Consider the following 21,720-nt stretch of genomic DNA (forward strand, 5'->3'; position numbering starts at 1 on the left):
TTGAAACTCCTGCTATTATATCGCCATAAGTTACAAAATATGTTTTAAAGCTTGCTAAATTAACGGAACATTAAATAAGTAATGCATTTTAATTCACAAAATGGACCTATATTAATCGTAAGACAGCTTATTTTACGTGGGTAGCTATTGTTTTACAAAATAGCAAAATTGTTTCAACAAACTCTCAATTTAAAAGCATAAAAAAACATATTCTTCTTCTTCTTACTTCCTATGGACCTATGTGGTCTGTTCTCCGGAAGGTTGCTCCTCCTGTGATGTGGATTTCCAGCTGTCTTTCCATCTTTTGGGAGGTTGGTCTTCCACGAGGACGAGTACCGTGAGCAGGGCCATCTTAGGCCTCTTATGCAGGGATACACAGAGGTTGAGACTTCTAGAATTTCGAGCCCCTAATCGGGCCGGGGACCCTGAGCTAGGGCCCAGTGGGGCCCGTGGGCCCTATGGAAAAGATGGCCCTGCCCGTGCAGCTGATTATGTAGTGCAATGTAAGGGAGTCTGATAATGACCTTACCAGTCTCTCTTGCGCTGTTTACTCCATCTTACGATGTCCTCAAACAAACAAATATACAAACAAAATTCTGGATGTTACAATTTTAAGAAATGCAGATGTTTTGTTTTTTTAATTGGATATTTAATAATAAATAAATGAAATGAAATTTCTTAAAATTAAGGATCAATACCTCAATGAACATATTTTAATTTAAGGCGGTGTAGTTAATCATAGGTAGTCAAAGTAGAAATTGAAATTACAATTATTAGGGTAAGTATTTTGCCTTATTCTGGTGTGAAACACTTAACTAAACACAAACATTTATGAAAAGTTACATTTTCGATCTAAAAGATTAATAACTAGCTTTCCTCTTTCAACTTGATAGATTCCTCATATATTTTGATTAGACAAAAAAGCTCAATTGATCACAAAAATATGTAGAACCATTTTATAAGAAAGGTAATTTATGTGTCAAACTTAATCTATGAAACAATATTCATTAGACATAGGAAAGCATAGGAATGGCAAAATGAACACGCACTTTTATAATCATGTAGCTTATTCAAAAATAAAAATTTAAACACTTTTTAACACAACCAATGTACAAATTTATGACCAAATATTGGCTTCTAAAACAGTAGATAATAATAGTGATGCAAGAGTTTCAATCTATATTTTTCAAAATTATTTACCAAAACTCGCACAATTGGTTTGTATAGATTTATAGATTAAAATATAAAAACTAAAACTTCATACATATTTCACAGAGGTAGTTATAAACTATATCTATCGTTTCTGAGCCATTTTCTAAAGAAAATGAAGGAATCACGAGACGATTTACTAATTTTATTTTATTAAAAGTATTGAATATTACGAGGTAAGTATGGATGAATATATAAATGTTTAATTCTTAAACTTCACTTATTATAACTTATAAAAATTACTGTAGTAGGAATCGGATAACACATTTTAAACACACTTTAAATAAATTTATTTCTAAATTAGAGGCTTTATTTTGTTAACGTATGTCTAAAACATCTTCCTCTTGGTCCTATTATTCACTTCTGTTAAAATTAAAATATTTCACTTAAACGCCACATGATGTGAAAAATGAACTGGGTAAATGGTGCACAGAAATCAAGCTAGGCTAATAAATACTTGTCGCAGAAGGCCAAATTAGCAGTTCAAAATCTAGTACTGAAGCTTATCTATGATATTATTTTAATATTAATAAAAATGAACTATGTCACAAGTTCCTAAGAATCAACCAATGATAGAGCGTTGTGATAGATTTCCGGTTTCCGGGAAGCCAACTCGCCAATCAGTAGAACTCTCCGACTAGAACTTCACAGCTGGATTAATTTCAAAATTACAAAACTTAAAAGAATTCTAGAGCTGAAAATACGATCTATAAAAAGTTTTTTTTTTCACTATTTGTAAATATAAAAGAGCCATTGAACTTCCTCATTGGAATAACAAGGATCAAAGTACGCTGAATGCTGTCTCTCAGGCAAATGTGTGGTAAAACTGGTGCACAAATGTCAGAACCCGTGCAGTATATCTAAGATGTTACTACATTATCTCTGTTTAAATCACGTCTGAAGAAACATCTTCTTTCTCTTCCTTAATCTCTCCTCCTTTCCTTTTTCCTCTTTTTTCCTTTTTCCCATTGAATAATAGTTTTGATTTAAGGTAATTTATAAACAAATAAGTTTATTTCTCTTTTTATATATTTTTAGCTTTTTAATCTTTTTTTTCTATTGAATATGTTCTGCAACTTGAATTATAAAAATAAAACTTTTATTTTATTGGTTGGTTGGAAGAAATTGCCATTTGGCAATAAGCCCGCCAATGTACAAATAACATTATGTACAAAAATTTAAATAAATAAATAAAAAAAGTATGCAAAGCTGAGACAAGCATTTTGGACAAAATGAAGTAAGGAGGTGCTGTGTCAGTTTGAATGGATACAGAACGAATGGATAACGAAAGAACGTCGAACATGGCATGACAAATTCCATTCAGTTTGTGCCCATGAGAAAGTGCATTAATGTAGATAAAGTGAGATCTGTAAGATATACTGTTATGGTAATCTGTCCTCTCTACCTACCCCAACCTGAGATGGTGTGTTTGATGTGAGAAGTCTGTAGACAGATGTTCAAATTATTTATATTTTTCAACAAAAAATAGATTGATTAATGTGATTTGTTTAAATAATGTTTAAGTCAAAAATAATCTGCTATGAAAATCGACAGGATAAGTAAATTTACTTGAAGGTTTTCAATATTTGTTTTGGATGAAATTCTACTGAATATTTACTAAAACACTCTGAAAAATTCGTTGTTCCAAGTTTCTGACCAAGCTTTATAATATTCAAACAAGATAATGGAAAATGAATACCTTGTTTTTAGATATGTATTCTCTAAGGAAAATAAGGTGAGAGAAAATTTGGAATTAAAAGAGGTAATGTATATTCATGTTAGTTTTTATTCCGTTATAATGTTACAAAGTTGTAATTTTCGTACAATATGGCACTTAAAAATAAATTAACATAAATTGTATAAATTTACATTAGTAGAACTAAAAATATAAAGATTGGATTAATAAAATAATATTTTTAAAATCGAAGAAATGTCGGAATCGGAAAGTGCAAATCGATCGTTCGCCATTAAAATTAAACTTTGGTCGTGCTGTGTGTAACACGAATCACAAAATACAGTCTGTTATTCGACAAGAGATAACATCAATTCAACAAACATTATCTTCTTGACCAACACATCCCGGAGTAACTGAGGATGATGAACACGATGTTAACAGAGATATACTAAATAGGGTGTGACTATTTCCAAAGTGGTAGATGTACCTAGACACCGTTTTGTTCCTCGAATGTTCCGTTGAATATGTTGGGAAGATATTGATTAGCCCATCTAATGATATAATGGCTATTTTTGCAAAAACCAAAGAGAGATACGATACATATAAAGGCCACAAGACACATACAAAACTCTGTAGTCTCACACAAGCAATGATCAACTATAACATAATTAATACTAATGAGACTTTATTCGCTATCTTAATATTTAATACAGTTGTCTCCTTTTTTCTTTCGGTACGGGATTATTTGTCATTATATTTAAATGTTTAGAATACAAAGTCTCCGCAAATCTTTTACAAATATATAAATAGGACAATACAGTGTCGTGTAAAGTTGAATGGTTGAAATAAAAACAATTTAATTGTACAAGATATTCATATTTATACATTTGATAGAACAATGTAACGGAGTGTCTCCGAATATGAGGCATAACAGAGATATATTGACCTACATAATTAGTACAGAAGTAATGTAACATTGGGCACGAGTGATTCCGGACATACAAGCAGCGTGAATATACACAATTACGTCACATAAGCATCGCCGCCTAATTATTATATTAGAAGGTAATAATCCAACACACACAGTAAGGTGGACAAAAGTGAGGAATCTCCGAAGGCGGAAGTTTAAATCACCTGTGGTAAAATGCATCTGAGAAAATACGGGAAAAGGTATGTACTTTGAATTGATTCAAATGCCAGCAAAAACGAAACTAAAACATTGGCATTAAATATTAATGTCATCGAAAATCCAAAGGTCAATGATAAGCGTGTTTGCCTACCATCCAAAGTCTCGGGTTCGATTCCCGAAATGGTTGATGTAATATACTAATTTCAAAAATGCGTTTTTACACTGCAATATTTCATAGTCCTTGGACTGGCAGCTGAAGTGTAAAACTGCTCATCAAATATGCCTTCATCTAACAAACAGTGATTGGAGATATTTTTTGATCGGTACCAATCTAGTTCCCTATACACTATTAGGTGCAGATAAGGGAATGAAAATGCTGATGATAAATACAAGAATTTGATAGATTAAATCTTTATTTAGTAAAACAATGTATTAAGAAATGATGGATTTTTAGGATAGGTGCATGCTATTAAAACTGAGGCACATGTTAAAAATACTATGTTATTACCAAAACCTACATGAATAAAAAAATAAATCATCTTTTATATGCTGGAACAACAGATTTGTATAGAGGAAGGTGTGTTTGGAAAGGCCGAAACATCATGCGATTAATAGTGTAAACAAGTTATATACAGTTCTGAAATTGTATGGTGCTGTAAACCAAACCATTGTGCGACGCTTCAAAGGAGGGAGATGTGGAAATGATCTCATGCAGCGTGCTGTTAGCGTGAAAACATGTCAAAGCATTGAATTTTTCAACGGTAAAATTGAAGATCTGTACTATGTATCAGTAAGAAATCAATAAATATAATAAAGAATAATTTTTGAGCGTTTTGCTGGCATCTTGAAGGTATCGTTTCAATGTATATACCCGACCCACACTAGCTCCAGGTGCAATAAGGAAACATTGTTTGATATTGAACCAATATCACAATATTTCTGACAAGTCACAAAACTTTAAAGTTTGAAGGTGCGAGAATTTGATTACTAAATTGAAATGGGGGAATATATGAGTGCAAATACCACAACCGAATTGTTAAGGTGTCGCTGTCTTGTACTGTGCGATGTCGGTAAATATAAAAGCTTTATACAATAAGGTTTACACGCGGAAGCATTGTAGTCAATACAGAACACAGAAATAATATTTTCTCCGATTATACAAAGTAATTGCTATACATAAGTAACTTGAAATACTCATTCTAAATATCACATGAACTTACAAAACTAAATGAGTATTTTATACCGAAACAAATATTCAATGTAAACATGACAGAAACAAAATTTTCGTTTGCATCTACATTCAATAAATTAATATCAAAATAAACAATTACCGAAGAAACATTATTTTCTATCAATCAAATGTATAGAAATTAAAACAGACAATTTATGGAGGAATTTTCCATAATTCCGAATAAGACATAAAAATATTAATACAACAGTCATTCAGGCATTGAAAACTAATCAACAATACTAACTAATAGATTATCATTTAGTATCTATTAAACTAATACTTTCTTGATATAAAAGGAGATCTATTCTCAATGCCTAGTGATTTACTAGAGAAGCTAAGATTAATTTGTATGATTCTGGGTTCTAAACTAGTTCTAGGAAGCGGGATATATCTCCTGCAGATGAGGTGTTTTGTTCACCATTTTGTTACCGTAGAATACAATATCCTAATACATTTACTAAAGTCGGTAACATTCCCGTGAGCTAATTTAAAGGAGTGATTCATGTGGCCTTTAATTCTCATTCACACCTACACACTTATGTATGAAAAGTATAAAAATACATATATAAGTATATGGCAGCAAAAATAAAATAACTTTTTACAGGAAACATTATGCAGAATAATGTGCGAGTGAATATATAAAAGGTATAATAATTATCTGGGAGAGAGAAACAAGGAGAATAATAGTCAATGTTGCTAAGATATTTAGGTAAATAGTAAAATTTATTATATTGAATTTATAGAGTACCGATATTTTGTATCAAATGACGGTCAATTCGAAATAAAATGAGCTGTATAAATCCTATAAATGCTTGATCGTTCCCGTTCTCCCTTTATTAACATTCAGAATATTCTTAACGCTAGGTTTATATTACAAACTAGGACCTACGGCTAAACTAATCAACACTATTATGCCATTGTAACTAGGTAATTCTTCGCGCAAACATCGCCCTATGGCATAATATCATGGCAACATTCAGAGGTCTGTCATTCCAAGTCGTAAATGCTCTCCTCACTGCGAAGAAAGGATTCCCCTCATCGATACCAGTAGTGACTAGCGCCGGAACACATTCGGATCCGACTCAACTAACTTCCAGCCCAAACAATAATACGCTAATCACAGTGGTACAAGAAGCGTGTTGTATAAATATATGATGCGATCTACCCATCACCAAATATACACCCAGATGAGAGTTAGGACATTGTTTTATTGGATTGTAACTGTTTGCCTCTGATGTTTGATAGAGAGATGATACGAACATCGTGTTGTGCTAATTATTTGGTTTTGAAATTCTAATTAAAAATACATACCTTAAATATATATACAATACATATAAATAACAAAATATCATTTTCCGCAGACATTCTCCATACAAGTATGACAAAGTAACACGTTGAAGCAATTTGAAACAAAGCTTGCAGCTTGACAAATACTATAGCTTTAAAACACGGCGTACATTACAATGAGTAACAAAAAATATCTACTAAATTTGTCTTTAAACATAATATTATTTTCAGTAATCACAATGAAGTACATTTTCTCACTTTGATTCCTACTTTTTCGGTGTCATTTTCACCCACGATTCATTCACTTTGTTGTATTTATTAATAATTTTTTAAGAATCACTTTTTCTATACACTTTTTGTTCACTTATGGACCAACCAAACCTTGATATATTGGATTCATTTCATGGAAGATTTCTAGATCATTGCATACTATTTTTGATCATTCAAAAAGATCTTTAAGCATTTTCAAAACGTGCGACAAACTTCAGCAAACAAAGGCTTTGATTGAAATAATACTTTGTTATTGTCATTTAGAAGCATAAATAGTAGAGCAAGTCAAATAAAAGTTATGTTTTTAGTGAAAATTATAATCAAATTTTCATAAGAGGTTTGATCTTAATCAAAATTAAAATCATGCATTTTTACTAAGCAATAAATCAATCCAAAATCACATTATGGAAGGGATACATTTTGTACCTAATTACATAAGTTATAAAGAAGAAAACAGCATTTTTTCACAGCCTCAAACAATGTGAGCCTCAACTTTTTATAGTGATGGCAGTAAGAATATTGAATAAAAGCAATACATATATTTTAGCAAGTTGAACATAATATTATGGAGGTTAGGTTGCCATAATTATGCAAACAGAAAACAATAAGGTTAGGTTAGCTCACATTATATTGAAATTCAACAAAATTTAAGTTAGGTTTTGATGCAAGTTTGGTGTCTCGTACAGGCAGTGGGCAAGTAAGATGTTGAACATTCCAGAGCATACAGGTTAGGTCAGGTCACATTAAGTAAGGTTAGGTTGGCTTGGAGGTCCGTTAGAACCTCTGCAATACAGTGTCTGGTACGGGGATTACAGCGCTGCGTGGAACTAGCCCCTTCTGCTGTCCTCGACAGCAAAGTAACCACTGCTGGTCTACTTCCAGGACCAAGCGGAGCCGTTCACCCTCGTTGAAGGCCAGATGGCCGGAATCCGAAGGGAGGCGGTGCCAGAGAGTGCGAACCATCCTACAAAATTGTTTAAACATTACGATACAACATATCCAATTCTTAAAATCCTTCAAAATCACCTCAATAAAAAACAATTAAATATTAATGTAATGAGGAACTTCAGCCCTACGGGAAATCGGATACAAAAAATGTTTTCGTATGCGCTGTTTAAATTAGAGCATTAAATTATACAGCAAAGTTTCTTGAAAATATATTCAAAAATATTTTAATTAATAAAAATTAACATATCTGAATATTTGTTATTATCTTCGTTTTTTTAAGTTAGTCTTCTTTGTTTATTCTCAAATGTGATTTAAAAAAAGTATATTGTTAAGTGTCCTCGGCACGGGAAACCCCAGTGAGGTCACATTATTTTTATTATTAATTATAGTTTGTAAGCAAAAAAATATGAATAAATAAATATGAATCAACCGATGATAAGAGAGTTGTGGAAGACTTCCGGTTTACTTATCATCAACGGACCAATCGGCAGAACTAAACGAGAAGAAGCAGAAGAGAACTTGAGACATCACACGCGGATTAATTTCAGAAATACAAAACTTTAAAAAATCATTTAACTGATAATACGATACATAAAAAAAATTATACAAATTTTTGGGTTTATAGTATATTAATAAATTTAAAAAACCAATGAACTTCTTCATTCTCTTTATTTGAATTGAAGATATATGGATGAAGAATTGTATTTCCGAATATCCAAAATTGTACATGTTTTTTAAAAGTATTTTTCTTTATTGAAGTACCAAATAAATTATAAATAAATAAATACAATGCTGCCTTTTTCTAATTTCGGTATTCGTAAACATCATCATAACTAAACAAATGCCAGTTTTGTTTGCACATGTGTATTTTATAATGAATAAATAAATTACTAAAACAGAAAGTCGAAGGAAAGTGTTAAAAGAAGACGTAAATTTTATCAGACACACATCGAGATTGTAGTTGTATTTAGTTCTGGCGCCATACTAACGCTCGAGGAATGCACTGTGACAGGCAATCAGCTCTTAGCTGAATTTTCATGGAATCAAATTGGTAATAGATACATTTAGAAACAACATAAAAAGAGAAAAAATCATGAAAATTACTCAAAAGAATATATTTTATATCTTGTATCAAATGTACACAACTTCCTGTATAGGGTTTTAGGATCAAATTGCACGTCAAAATGATATGACTCTCGTGGGTACAGTTAAATAAACAATGATTTTCTTACTTGGGAGGCTGCTGTCGACCTGAGGAGGCGGCGCGGCGGGAGGGGACACGTCCAGCAGGGGAAGGGGAGGGTGGTGGGGCCCTCCGGTAAGGGAGGGAGGAGGGCCGGGGAGCGGGGGGACCACCACTGAAACACCCTTCTACTCTGCTTACTCTGAAATCAGATAAGATTTTACCCATTACAAATATAATATATTTGAACAGTATCTTATTACCGCTTAAGGGAGCTCGGGTTAAGTTCACTGGAAGAGCGGAGGCCGCGGGGTGACTTGATTGAAACATTCAAAATCTCAACTGAGCAATATGATGTACCCAAGTTGAAATCAATGGTCACTATGAATGAAAACCGCCATCTCAGAGGTCATTCATTGAAACTCAACACTACCTCCTTTTCATCCAACCCCAGGAAGAACTTCCTGACAAACGGAGTTGTGGAAAAATGGAATGGCCTTCCCGAGAAAGTGATTGGTGATAGTTCAGTTAATGTGTTCAAAAATGCACACATCAATTCATAATGTTTAATAACCATGTACACTTGTACACTTGATATACACGCATCAGCTTAATAGCTGCTAGTGTATTATTAATAATAATATCTAATCATACATTCTGCAAAGGATTAAAGGAATTCTTAAATAATAATTATTATTATTATTATGGATAACTTATAAAGCGCCATTTTCGTAATAAAATACCTCAAGGGCGCTTTACATGGTGATTCTATTGTTAAGTTAATTTAATTGAAGCTTTTAAATTTGTAATTTAATTAAAATAATTTATTTTGTTGTCACGTGCTACGGATTTATTCAAATGATTAAGAGAACAAGTGGGTTTTAAGTTTTTTCCGAAACATCACTTCACTTTTACAGCCTCGCACCTCTGCTGGGAGAGCATTCCATGCCATAGGGCCTGCGACCGCAAATGCGCGTTCACCAAATTTAGTACGGTAAATAAGAAAATGACTTGGCAAGGAAAAATTCATGATTATTAACATTGAGCTATGGTCCGGTGGCTAGTGTCACGGACTCGTGGATCAGAGGTCTGAGGTTCAAACCCCGCTCTGACACAACTTGGTTTCCGTTTTCTAATAGTAAGATATTTACAACTCGTTGAAGATGGCCCCTAAAATTGAAATATTTCAAAGCAGTTTTATAATTTTTTGATCACGTAAATAAACAATGCTACGTGGCACAATCTTGCATACGCTTAAACATTAGCATGGATCAACTTCATCACCACCATCCCTTTTCAACAAAACAAATATAAATTTTACGCCTCAGTCATCGACTTTTAAATCCGTGTCCTTTTAGAACTAATTTGGTTACAAAAATCAGTATCAGTTCCAAAATCACTTACATCCACCGGTCGCCACATTTCTTTCTTTTGACCGATGGGAGTAGCTTCAAAGTAGGTAACACAGAAAATTTATTTTTGATTATTTCGTTAAATATCTGTATTTTAAGAACATTGATTGTTTTATTAACCCCTTTCAACTTACTTGGATGAATTTTCGAAAAAAAATATTTGAAAAAAAGTAGTCCAAAATCCAAACAACAGTTTTATGCGATTTTCTCACTACAAAAGTTGGTAACTGACTGTGCTACTCGGTAGTCAGATGGCAGAAGAGATCTTCTATAATGTTTTTGGTTTTTATGTTTTCAACAGTTTTAATAAATATTTCAGTATATACATAATAGAAAAGAAAAAAAATTCAGCATCATTTAAAACGTAATCAATTATTTAAAAGTAACACAAAAATAGTTTAGTCTGTCTTAAAATCAAGTCCTATTTCAGCTCTCCTGAACATTTTTGACAATTACAGATGGTCCCTTCTGCCATCTGACTACCGAACTAGTATCCTCATTTGCAGTCTAGCTATTTAAAATAATGTGCTTGTATCTGTTATTAATCAAAGTTTAAAAAATCAAAGCCTGAGATACAAGAGGATTTGATAGAATAAAATTTATAATTTCATAACTGACCTATTGGTGATGGTAGTCGTCTTCTTGATAACTCCCCCTGCGTTGGATACCTTGGTTGGTGTCGAGGTAGCGTGCGGGAGAGGGGGTAGTGGATTCTTCTGATTGGTCAGTCCCCCAGAGGGAGGAGTCACCGCTTTCTTGGCTGAACTTACAGGTACAGGGATTGATCTAAAAAAACGACAAATTAAATTAGTTTCCTTTTTGAGAAGGGAGAGTAGTCATCTAGTTGAAAACACTACAGGACATAACTACAAGACAATAACACGTAACTTTATTCTTAATTTCACCATAATAATAAAATCCAATCTAAAATTTACAGGGTTTATGACCATTTTTGTAGGTGGGAGTTGCTTTATTTATCGCCTTACTAGGGCATAGAAGCTTGCAAAATCTTATCCTTTTTCAACCCAGGTTTAAGTCCGCAAAATTATCAAAAAGATTGGTATCCAACATTTGTAGGTTAAGAATTGGACACTACTAACAGTCACCTATTTGAAATTAATGTAATTCAGAGTCCATGGTGCGAGTGTGGCCTAGACATGGAAACACCTGGCCACATATTTTTTGGCTGACCAATAACTCACGGACACAATATTTATTTCAACATTCCAAACATAAATTTACCTATAAATGTCACTTCTCTCCTATCCCCACTTACCCCCGAAGTGATTCATCATATAGGAAGAATCCTGAGTGAGAATGGTGTGAACTTTTAGGAGGCTGCTATTCCTACTCGGATCTTCTAAAAATCCCAGTCTACATAAAATTATTTACATGGATGGCAGAAATTAGCCTTCATAGGATGAATTGTTAATACAAAAATATAAAAAAGGGCTTATCCCGATATTTATTGCAATAGGTGTGTTCCTTCTAGCTGCTCTAATTATTGTGTGAGGATCTGGTGGGATAGCCAGCTGTGGCTTAGTTAAGGAACAAAGAGTGATTCACAGATCATTCAACTCATTCGGGAGAAGTCCAATTATTGACAGACATCAACAGACCTTCCATTGCATTTGGAAAGCTGAGGCATTGGGTCCTGTTTTTATTTATTTTGACAACAGTTACTATTCAAATCAAAATGTACCTACCGATAAAAAAGGCTCATCTATTCTGTAATAAGTCGCAATGACTTATCATAAGAGACAGTATCTTTCATGGTTGGAATAGTACAGGTAATAAGGACAATGAATGATAATAAGACACAAAATGCCGTGATCTCTTCAAGTGAAACGGAAAGCCTAATGATTTCTATCAATAACCCGGCTTCTCTTGAATGAGTTGAGAGAAATTCCCTCTCTTTCCCAAAACTACTCAGATAAAAATAACCAAGAAACAAATTCCCCTTGTGAAATATAAACGTTGTACATTATAAGGAAGGTTAATAACTGCAGCTCTCATTTACATATTTTTTTAAAACCTACCTTTTGACGGGTGACATAGTAGGTCCACTGGTAGGTCTGACCGGCGAGGTGACGGGTCGGGGTATCCTAGACCTGGAGGATGTGGAGGATCCAGCAGACCCTGGCGTGGAGCCAGCGGAGCCAGGGGTGGTGCTGGACTGCGCGGGAGGGGTAGGGGACCCAGGGAGGCCCTCCTGACCACTGAGCAGCTCCCAGCGGCGCTGGAGACGTCGGAACTTGCCACCGTTGCGGTCTTCTGTCCATTCTGAAGAGGATGTCGACTGGAATTAAAAAAAAAAAATTACAGTTTGTTCCATTTTCGTTAGTTTGATGTAAATAAGGTTACTTAAGATAAACTCCTGTATATTCTGATGATAAAATTTAGTAAATGACTGTTATGTGGCTGATGACCATAGGAGAAATTGTATTTTTTCAGCACTACAACATTACCAAAGGCTCAATTTCAGTGGTTAATTACAGCACAAAAGACGTAGGTTTGAAAAAATATCTAATTTTGCATCTTTTTTCTCTAAATATGTTCAATTATAGATTACCGATGAAGATACTTGAAATTTTCATACAAATATACAAATTTTCGAACATAAATATCGATTTAACTTTATACCATCTCAATATGTACCGATGAAGATAGGATTTGTAATCGCGGCCTAGAAATCAAACGCGGAGCCTGTTTTCTTAAGCCTTGGTGTTTTATGGTGTAATTCACCACTGTAATTAGGCCTCGGCCTATTGTCATGCTAAAAAAGAACTAATGACAGTGAAATTTTATTAAAATGCATTTTTGCTTGTAAAACACTAAGCAGTCTGTGGTTGCATTGCAATACTAAAATGTTTACTCTTTCAAAAATACTTACAGCTTTATGAAAGTAATAATTGTATTTATTTGTCAAATATTCAAGTCGGTATTTAAGTTATTAAATCTATATTTAAGTGGTTTTATTTATAAACACAGTGGTAAAATTAAATGTTAATTTTACTAACACAGGTGAAGCTTTGTGGTATTAATAAGCACATTATAATGATCAAATTAGTTTTAATAAAGGATTTGTCGATGTGAGTGAGGATTGAGGTATGTTTTTAGCACAAAAGGGCAAGCATTATTTATCTGTCAGTAAGCGGTATCTAGGTATCCTCGAAGCATTTTCCATTCGACGAGAATTTTTTAATAGGAGCCTTCAGCAGTTGGAATAATGTAACAATGTCTTATCGATATGAAATAATAACCGTCAAGACTTTTCAAATAGAGTAGGGACTTAACACAGTAAAATAAATTACATGTACGTAGAGCAACAATTAAAAATCTGATATGAACGGAAGCTTCTCACTTCTGAGAGGCAAAATATAAGTTTTTTAAAATACTTGACAAATAATTTAAAATATTATTGTTGCTTATAACAGATGTGACAGTCTGTGTAGTGTTTTCAATTAGTCAGAACTTGTGAATATTATTTGGTTAGTAGATAATATTTTAAAACCCAAATCTGTACTTATTTATTATATTTTAGTGACTGCGTCCAATTATATATTTTGATGGGTGCTAGTTTGTAATAGGTTAAAATATTTTCATTGGTTTATAATGAAAAATGTAATGTCCGAAAGCTCCTAATGAAACAATAGCAATATTCGCTGAGAGCAGTTAGCAATTAGTAACAGTTATTCACCTCATGCAAGTATTCGGAGTGATCTTGTTTGTCAGAGCGCTTCTGTTCGTTCTCCAGACTGTCCGTGTAATCTCCACTATCGTCATACATTGCCAATCTGTCGAAAGCTTGCATTAACTTGGATCCGAGCTGGACGCCGGACCAACGTCTACTCTGATCGTAAGTCGAGCTCGTTCCGCTGTTGTTGGGGCAGTCTAAACTCAACATCCCGATAGTCGGGTTCATACAAGACCTAGGCCGGGATTTCTCCCCGTACTGAGTCTTCACATTGGCCGAGTTGTCCAGCAAGTCCGGTAGAGACGGTTCGGCGTGAGGTTTGTTCCTCATGATGACGCTAGCTTGGGGAGTTTCCTTCTGGTCGTCGCTGGACTGGTTTGCGCTGGACTGAATGGAGTGGATCAATTTCAAGAGGTTTCGTTGGTTCTTGGACAAGTTCCCCGTTGACGTCACGGAATTGGAAGCGGACTAGCGCGAGGAAATAAATACATTGTTAGTTGTTAGTGGAAAAGGTTAGTCAAGATTAACATACATAATACATACAAAAGCGATTGGTCTAAAACACGTATGAATTACAAAATACAGTTGCGGTTGATTGAATAGGGGTTTCTAGCAATAAGTCATTGATTGATGAATCTTTTAGCTTTAATTAGCGTCTTGTAATACGCAATAGCCGAAGCGACAAATAGCAGTGATTTAGCTACGAAACATGCATTATACGATGTTTTGTGGTTTAAATTAAAGTTTGTCATTTAAAATGTTGATTATTTAAAATGAACACAAGGCAAGATGATGGTTATCAATTTGTTATTCTACAATACATCAATAGACAATGATTCAGCTTTCTCATTCGATATAAGAAAGACTTTATACAACCAATGATGAGTTGTTTGACTAAATATAAATAAATACTGAATAAAAACCGTGCATGTGCCATGGTGACATGGTCGTATCACCTTACAGCAACTTGCCAATTATTTTCAATAAAATACTTCTTAGGATATTTATACTTTAAGCACACAGAAGAGTCTATCCTATTCAAGACACAGAAAGATTGGTTAATTGTAAATATTTTTTATCATGTTGTTAGTAATTAATTGAGATTTTAGTCTCCATGCAAGATTATTTCAATAGTCCAACTAAATAAAGCGGTCATAACACTATGCAAACTGTCATTTCACAGTATACTTGTTAGAAAACAAAAATTTTGTAGGTAAACTATTACAAAAGTCCTTAGGGGTACTTTTCAATATGCTGTAAATTTTTTTTTTTAATATTTCCTGGTCAATGCAAAAACAGATTTTTTAGGTTTGAAGTTTGAAACAAGTAGTAAAAATTTATTAAAATTTTGAAAAACAATCTTTATAATAAAGTTAAATATGTATCTTTTTTATTAGTAGGGGTAGGCAGAGACGATGGACCGCCACACACGTCTATCCCGGCATACATTCTTAGCTTCTTCCACATTGATACATGCCCTTCAGTTATGTCGGCTTTTGACATGACCAGCCTTGAGATTTTGGTTAATTTGATCATGCCATGTCTTTCTTGGTCGTTCTCATCCTACATAACTATTAATTCTTACTATATACATTTTTTTTTTCTTTTCTTTTCTTGATTTTATTTGAAAGTACAAAATATTTTCTTTATCAATTTTTTTTTTTAACATTATGTGTATATTTATATTAGTTACCTTAGTAGTAGATTTAAATAATAATACATGTAATTTAAAAAAGAAAAATCTTCGTTTAGTGTTATTCAAAATTGTTTTAATTTTTTAATTATTTTTTTTATTAATATGTATTGCTTTCTTACTTTTTTTTCTCATTTTTTACAGGTTCAAAATATTTCTATCACCAAATATTTAATTTTTCAAGTATTTTTATAACTAGTAATATTATTTTTAAACTGTGTATCTTTTTTTTTTTTTTTGACTCTTTAATTTGCAAATAACTGTAAAGTAATAATTTCATTTAAATACTATATTTTACTTATTTCACTTACATGTATGTATTTTATTATATGCAACTTATATGTAAAAGGCACTAAGTGCCGTTTATTTCAATAAAATAAAAAATATCTGTTTTACCATTCTTTCGTCATAAGAGTCTACACTCTGTTTATAACCAATTTTTGTGATACTTGAATATTAAAACTGGCCAAAATGCAAATGAATGCCTGGTATCGGCTTGATAATACGACCGCTCAATTCAGATGGACTGTTGATTCTTCAGCCTCTAATACGGTGTAATTTATAATTCCAATATGGTGAATCATCCTACCTGATTGGCCATCAAATCCTCCATCCTCTTGAAGCTTCGGTGCATGTCCCTTAGTTGCCAGAGGATGTCCAGAGCGAAGGGCCTCTCGGAGAGGGAGGCGAGGGCGGCGGTGAGAGGAGCCAGCGGACCGGCCACGCCCCCGGGGGCAGAACCCACGATGCCACCGCCACCTCGCAGGAGAGCCCCACTCTTGTAGTGGCGACGGAGCACGGACTCGCGAGTACGCAAGTAAGAGATGAAGGCATCCAGAGAGTGTACACTGAGAAAAGAAGGAAATAACATTTATACAGAGACCTCAAATATCTCAAACTTTACGACATCGTTTGTCAACCTTTTAAATATTTCCAACACGTTCGCTGTTATGTCGATTATAGCTGTAAAAATCCTTGGATATTAGTAGTGAAAAAATGGCTATAGTCTATGTTAAACTGAAGGTACATTTTTGGTCTTAGGAAATATGACCACATTTCTGATTTATCCTAGGCAACTGAAATGGCTCAAAATTAGACAGCGGAGAGACTATCACTCCCTCTCACTTCTGTTCAATGTACTTCATAGTCCCAACGCTCCTATATACCTGCGTGAAAAATTTCAACGCTTATCAGTTCATGGTTTACCTCTTTGTTCTAATTCTCAAGGCACTCTAATACCCATCCACAATTCCTCTTTCTTCTCTAACTCATATAGTGTCCATGCGGCTCAACTGTGGAATCATCTCCCATCCACCATCAAAGATGTTACTACATTATCTGTTTAAATCACATCTGAAGAAACATCTCCTTTCTCTTCCTTAATCTCTCCTCCTTTCCTCTTTCCTCTTTCCTCTTTTTTCCTTTTTCCCATTGAGTGATAGTTTTGATTTAAGGTAATTTATAAACAAATACGTTTATTTCTATTTTTATATATCTTTAGCTTTTTAATCTTTATTTTCTATTGAATATGTTATGTAACTTGAATTATAAAAATAAAACTATAATTTTATTGGTTGGTTGGAAGAAATTGCCATTTGGCAATAAGCCCGCCAATGTACAAATAACATTGAGTACAAAAAGTCAAATAAATAATCAAATAGTAGGAGATATTGTGTCCCTATAAATACAGTCACCAACAAAAGTGTCCTAGTATGTTAGTCGAATAAGATTGACTTCAAACCATCAACTAAGGACCATTCGGAAATGAAATGGTGAAATAAAATAAGAAAGTTATAATATGTATCCATATGAGTGTATCTTATGAGAAAAAAGGTATCCGTGAACGTGTTAAACTGTCAAGTGAAAAACAATAATTTAATAAAATACTCACTTAAGGAGACCCATAACGAAAGCATTGAACTTCAGAACACTCTCGGAGAGAGCATCTTCACTATTGATTCTCATGACCAGCTCATTGAGGGATTTGGTGATTGGACCTGAAATCATTAAAATTGTGATTCATTTTTCGAAAAAAACAAATGCTTGTTTGACAGTAAGGTTCCAAATAAAATGACAACGGACCTCTTGTTACTGTGCCTAAATTGTAAATTAAAAATTATTCAAACTTATAATTAGAAATCAAACACTGATTTGAGTCTACTGAACACTTTATTTTATTTTTACAAATATAAACATGTAAAATTAAAAACTTCGTGACAATTGTTTCTTCACATTCGTTTGAAAATGCCCTAATAAGGCGAAACAATTGTCACAAAGTTTTTATTTTTATATGTTTATATTTGTAAAAATAAAATAAAGTGTTCAGTAGACTCAAATCAGTGTTTGATTTCTAATTATAAGTTTAAATATGGAGTTCTACAAAATAAACACCAAATCAATCAATAAAAATTATTCAATTAAAACTAGTCTTCTTCAGCATTTTTGGAGCAACATTTTAAGTAAAAACTTGTTATATTATGCTAGCAAGGACAAATATCTGAACAAGATTAGCAAATTGCGAATATTTCAAAGGAAAGTAAGAAGTAGCTGTTTTAATATAATTCTTTTTGGGTGGCATCTTTTTGTAGTCAAAAGAATTGTAATTCAGTTTTCAAACCTTGACGAGCGGAAGCTTCAATGACATGCCAAACGGAGTTATTAGCTGGTCCAAAAGAAGTGTCGATAGTTTCTCTAAGGCCATCACTCATGAGAGAGTACAGTGCGGGGCATAACATCCCAATCACTACACGAGGGCACCCAGTACCATCCTCAATCAGCATCTCCACAGCGTCCACAACTCCAGATACCAATACTAGAAATAAAGTTGTTACGCATGTTACACAAACTTAGTGATGAATACATGAATTATTTTATTGGTGAATATTCTACCTCTTTTCTGAGAAATGTCATTTGAAGCGGGTCGGTGTCCAAGGGTTGGACTGGCATATCCTTCAGGACTGGACTCTCCCTCTTCACAGATGGGAATCTCGGCAAGATTCTTAGTCTAAAATAGAAACGTAATGTAAAAATACTTTATAGTTTCATACTAGCTTTATAACACTTATTTTGTAATTAGCTTTACCTGATAGTGCCGGTGTGCTGTGGCAGCTGAGATATTAGGTGAGTTTGGTGGAGTACTAAGATTTCCCGCTTTCAAGTCTTCCACAGGTTTTAATCCCCCCTCCCCAGATTTTTTGTTTTCATTTTTCTCTGCAAAACTCACTGACTTCTTACTGTGTCCACTGCTGCAGCTTGAATCTAGTGATTCTCTGTCGTCTAGAGACTTCTTCATACACAGGAACCGGCTAACTTGATTCCTCACTTTCTGCATGTGGTTGTTGTCCCATTCTTCCATGTTGTTGCAAGAAATGCCACTGTGTTTCAAAAACTCTTCCAGTTGCTGTAATTCAGAGCTTGTGATCACGGGGTAATTAGTCGATGTGGGGAAGACATATGGGCTCGTTTCTGGAATTTTCGAATGGTTCTTAGGCAGGGGAGGAGTCGGTGGTCTCATACCGTTAATATCGTGAGACTTTCCTGACTCTAAACTGCTTTCAGTTCCAACACCTTCATCATGGAAAAATTCGGTATCATCCATGTCTTTCTCAGCAGCATCCAAAAATTGCTGGGAGAATCTTTTAGCGGCGAGATCATTATTCTTCTTCATTTCAACAATAGAATTGTTCTTTAGCAGATAATAGGGCTCCTGCAAAGATCGCCTCTTAAGTACCTTTTGGTCTGTTTGGACATTCATGCAAGTTACATTGTCTCGCATGTGGTCTTCCATTTCAAACATGCTGTATCGCTTGGTTGTAGTTGGAGGGTTTTTACGTACTTTGTCGATGGATTTTCGGAGAATACTCTTGGGTAAAGGAGGTCTCGGTGGAGCGACATCAATTACTTTTCCATTGATAGCTACCTTGGTTTGTTCAGCCAAAGAGATAGAACGTTTGGGAAGAGGTGGAGCTCCCATGCGATGTTTTTCATTCATAAAACTAGCCTCAGAACTAGTAGCACTATCGTACTTGTAAACAAACAGAGGATTAAATCCCGGGGCCGGTGCCGGACTATTCTGCGCCGAGGAATCAGTTAGCATGGTAGATGAACCCCTGTAGCCGGAAGATGGCTGTGTCGCTGTGCTGGAACTAGAAGACACATTTGTAGCATTATTACTCAGCATAGAGGCACAGTCGCAGCTTACAGGTCTTGTTTTGTGCCTGACTGGAGGAGAAACACAGAAAAGAGGTTTCTCTTCATGGCGCAGAATCTCATCTTCCTTGTCCTTTAGTTTTTGTAAAACTTCGGGCATCTCAGCAAGTATCTGTCTATACTCCATGGGTAGTAAGAATGTAAGAGAATCCCAATCTCTAATGTGATTGAAGCCTTTTTTTCTCAATCCTTCTACATCATTACAAGAGAACGGTCTTTTATTCTTTTCGCCTTGTTTTTGCATTCTTCTATTAGGTTCGTTAACATTTGGTGTGAATTTCAATGGTTTTAAGAAGACTTTCTCCATATCTTGATCTTTGGATATGAAATCTAGGTTCGGCAAAGTATAATTGGGATACAAAACAAATACTGGTTTTTGACTGTCTCCCGATTTGAGTTTTTCCAGAAACGATTTTTCTACAACCTTGACACGTTCTCTAGAGTTAAAAGTGGATGTCTGCATACTTTTGTCTATGAGGTCTAATGGGAACTGTGTTGATGTTGCTTTGTGATCAAACAAATCTTTAGGTAGTAGCCTGTGCATTCTGGTAACCTGAGTACCTTCAGACTCTGAGCAACTGGACAAACTACCACTATTGATGGATGAAGAAATTGATTTTCTTGTCTGCGTAGTTGCGTTTCCTCGTATTCTTATTGGACTGCCGGTATTCTGCCCCAGTTTTTCAAAACTGTTGTTATTGTTTACGTTGAATCTCATCTGCGCTACTTTATTGACAGTAGCGTAAATATTTTTATCGCTGTCATGATCTGAAACTATTTCAGATTTTTCCGAAAGTTCATCTTCTTCGATAATGAAGTCGTGCGTTCTTCTGCTATAGGCTTCCGCCGCATTTGAGCCTTCCACAAGACTATCTTCAAAAACACATCCCGAATATTCTTCACTCTCATTGTCAATCCACTTCTTTATATTAGATTTATTATCTGCAGGTGGAACATCGTATTCATCACTCTGATAATCTTTGTCGCTGCTGAGATTCATCTTAGTAACAATTCTGGGTCTCGGTGGTTTCGATTCCGCACTGAATGAGTCTCCGCTATCCCCTCCCTCAGAACTGTTCGGCCAGCATTCTGAAGAGTTGTCCATCCCCAAGCCGACGATGCCATCGTTGCTCATGCTCTTCTGTTTCATAAATAGTTTGACTAGGTTGAAGTTATGCGGCCGAGAGTTGTTATTGGCTCCCCGACTGTCTCCGGATGAGCTCATCCCTTCGGAAGCTTGGCTCCCTATTGATTGGTTAGTATTTTGATTATTGTAAGCTTTAATATAGTCGATCGGTATGTTTAATCTGTTTTCGGATGCATATAATTCCTCCTAAAAAAAATAAACATTTTATCATTGTGCGTATATTAAATATTTTAAAACTAGTAAAATTTGGAAATGAAAAAAATACAAACTTGTGTGCCGGTTTCGTTAGATGTATCATTTCTCAGGTCAGGAGCACTGGCACTCCTCAGTGGGCCACCATTGTCTGTAGAACACTCCTGCGTATTGTTGTTTCCCGACGGATGTCTTCAAACAAGCAATAAATTCATTAGTGAGAAGTACCTTCAATTCAATAAACAATAAAGAGAAATCAATCAACTACACGGTAGTTTTGCAAATTGCTCCAGATGAAATGTCAATGGTAAGAGAGTTAATGACCTAAGACATAATTCAAAACTGATCGAAACATGACCATGAAAATTTAATGAGTATATAATGCATATACATAGTTTTTTATTTATTTTATTATTCACTGTACTTTATTTTACATTT

The 21,720-nt window shown here is 34.4% G+C and overlaps 1 protein-coding gene across 7 annotated transcripts in view; it reads right to left on the reverse strand.

Annotated features, from left to right (window-relative positions):
- Positions 1–6,801: 6,801 nt before the first annotated feature.
- Positions 6,802–21,720, reverse strand: part of LOC148273376 (uncharacterized) — a 182,252-nt gene continuing 167,333 nt past the window's right edge. For 6 of the 7 annotated variants that reach the window (XM_088238780.1, XM_088238781.1, XM_088238782.1 and 3 more), the window contains 11 exons: positions 21,360–21,474; positions 18,817–21,276; positions 18,624–18,738; positions 18,352–18,546; positions 17,626–17,731; positions 16,324–16,582; positions 14,045–14,509; positions 12,384–12,643; positions 10,963–11,130; positions 8,982–9,134; positions 6,802–7,765 (listed from right to left, as the gene is read on the reverse strand). In XM_088238780.1, coding sequence (XP_088094906.1) covers positions 7,576–7,765; positions 8,982–9,134; positions 10,963–11,130; positions 12,384–12,643; positions 14,045–14,509; positions 16,324–16,582; positions 17,626–17,731; positions 18,352–18,546; positions 18,624–18,738; positions 18,817–21,276; positions 21,360–21,474 — 4,486 coding nt within the window. In that variant the 3' untranslated portion in view covers positions 6,802–7,575. The remainder of the gene's footprint in view (positions 7,766–8,981; positions 9,135–10,962; positions 11,131–12,383; positions 12,644–14,044; positions 14,510–16,323; positions 16,583–17,625; positions 17,732–18,351; positions 18,547–18,623; positions 18,739–18,816; positions 21,277–21,359; positions 21,475–21,720) is intronic. The other variant, XM_088238785.1, reaches the window with a different exon arrangement.

This window comes from Micrasema longulum, unplaced genomic scaffold, assembly GCF_059751315.1.
Source record: "Micrasema longulum isolate JH-2025_06_02 unplaced genomic scaffold, ASM5975131v1 h1tg001969l, whole genome shotgun sequence".
NCBI lineage: Eukaryota > Metazoa > Arthropoda > Insecta > Trichoptera > Brachycentridae > Micrasema > Micrasema longulum.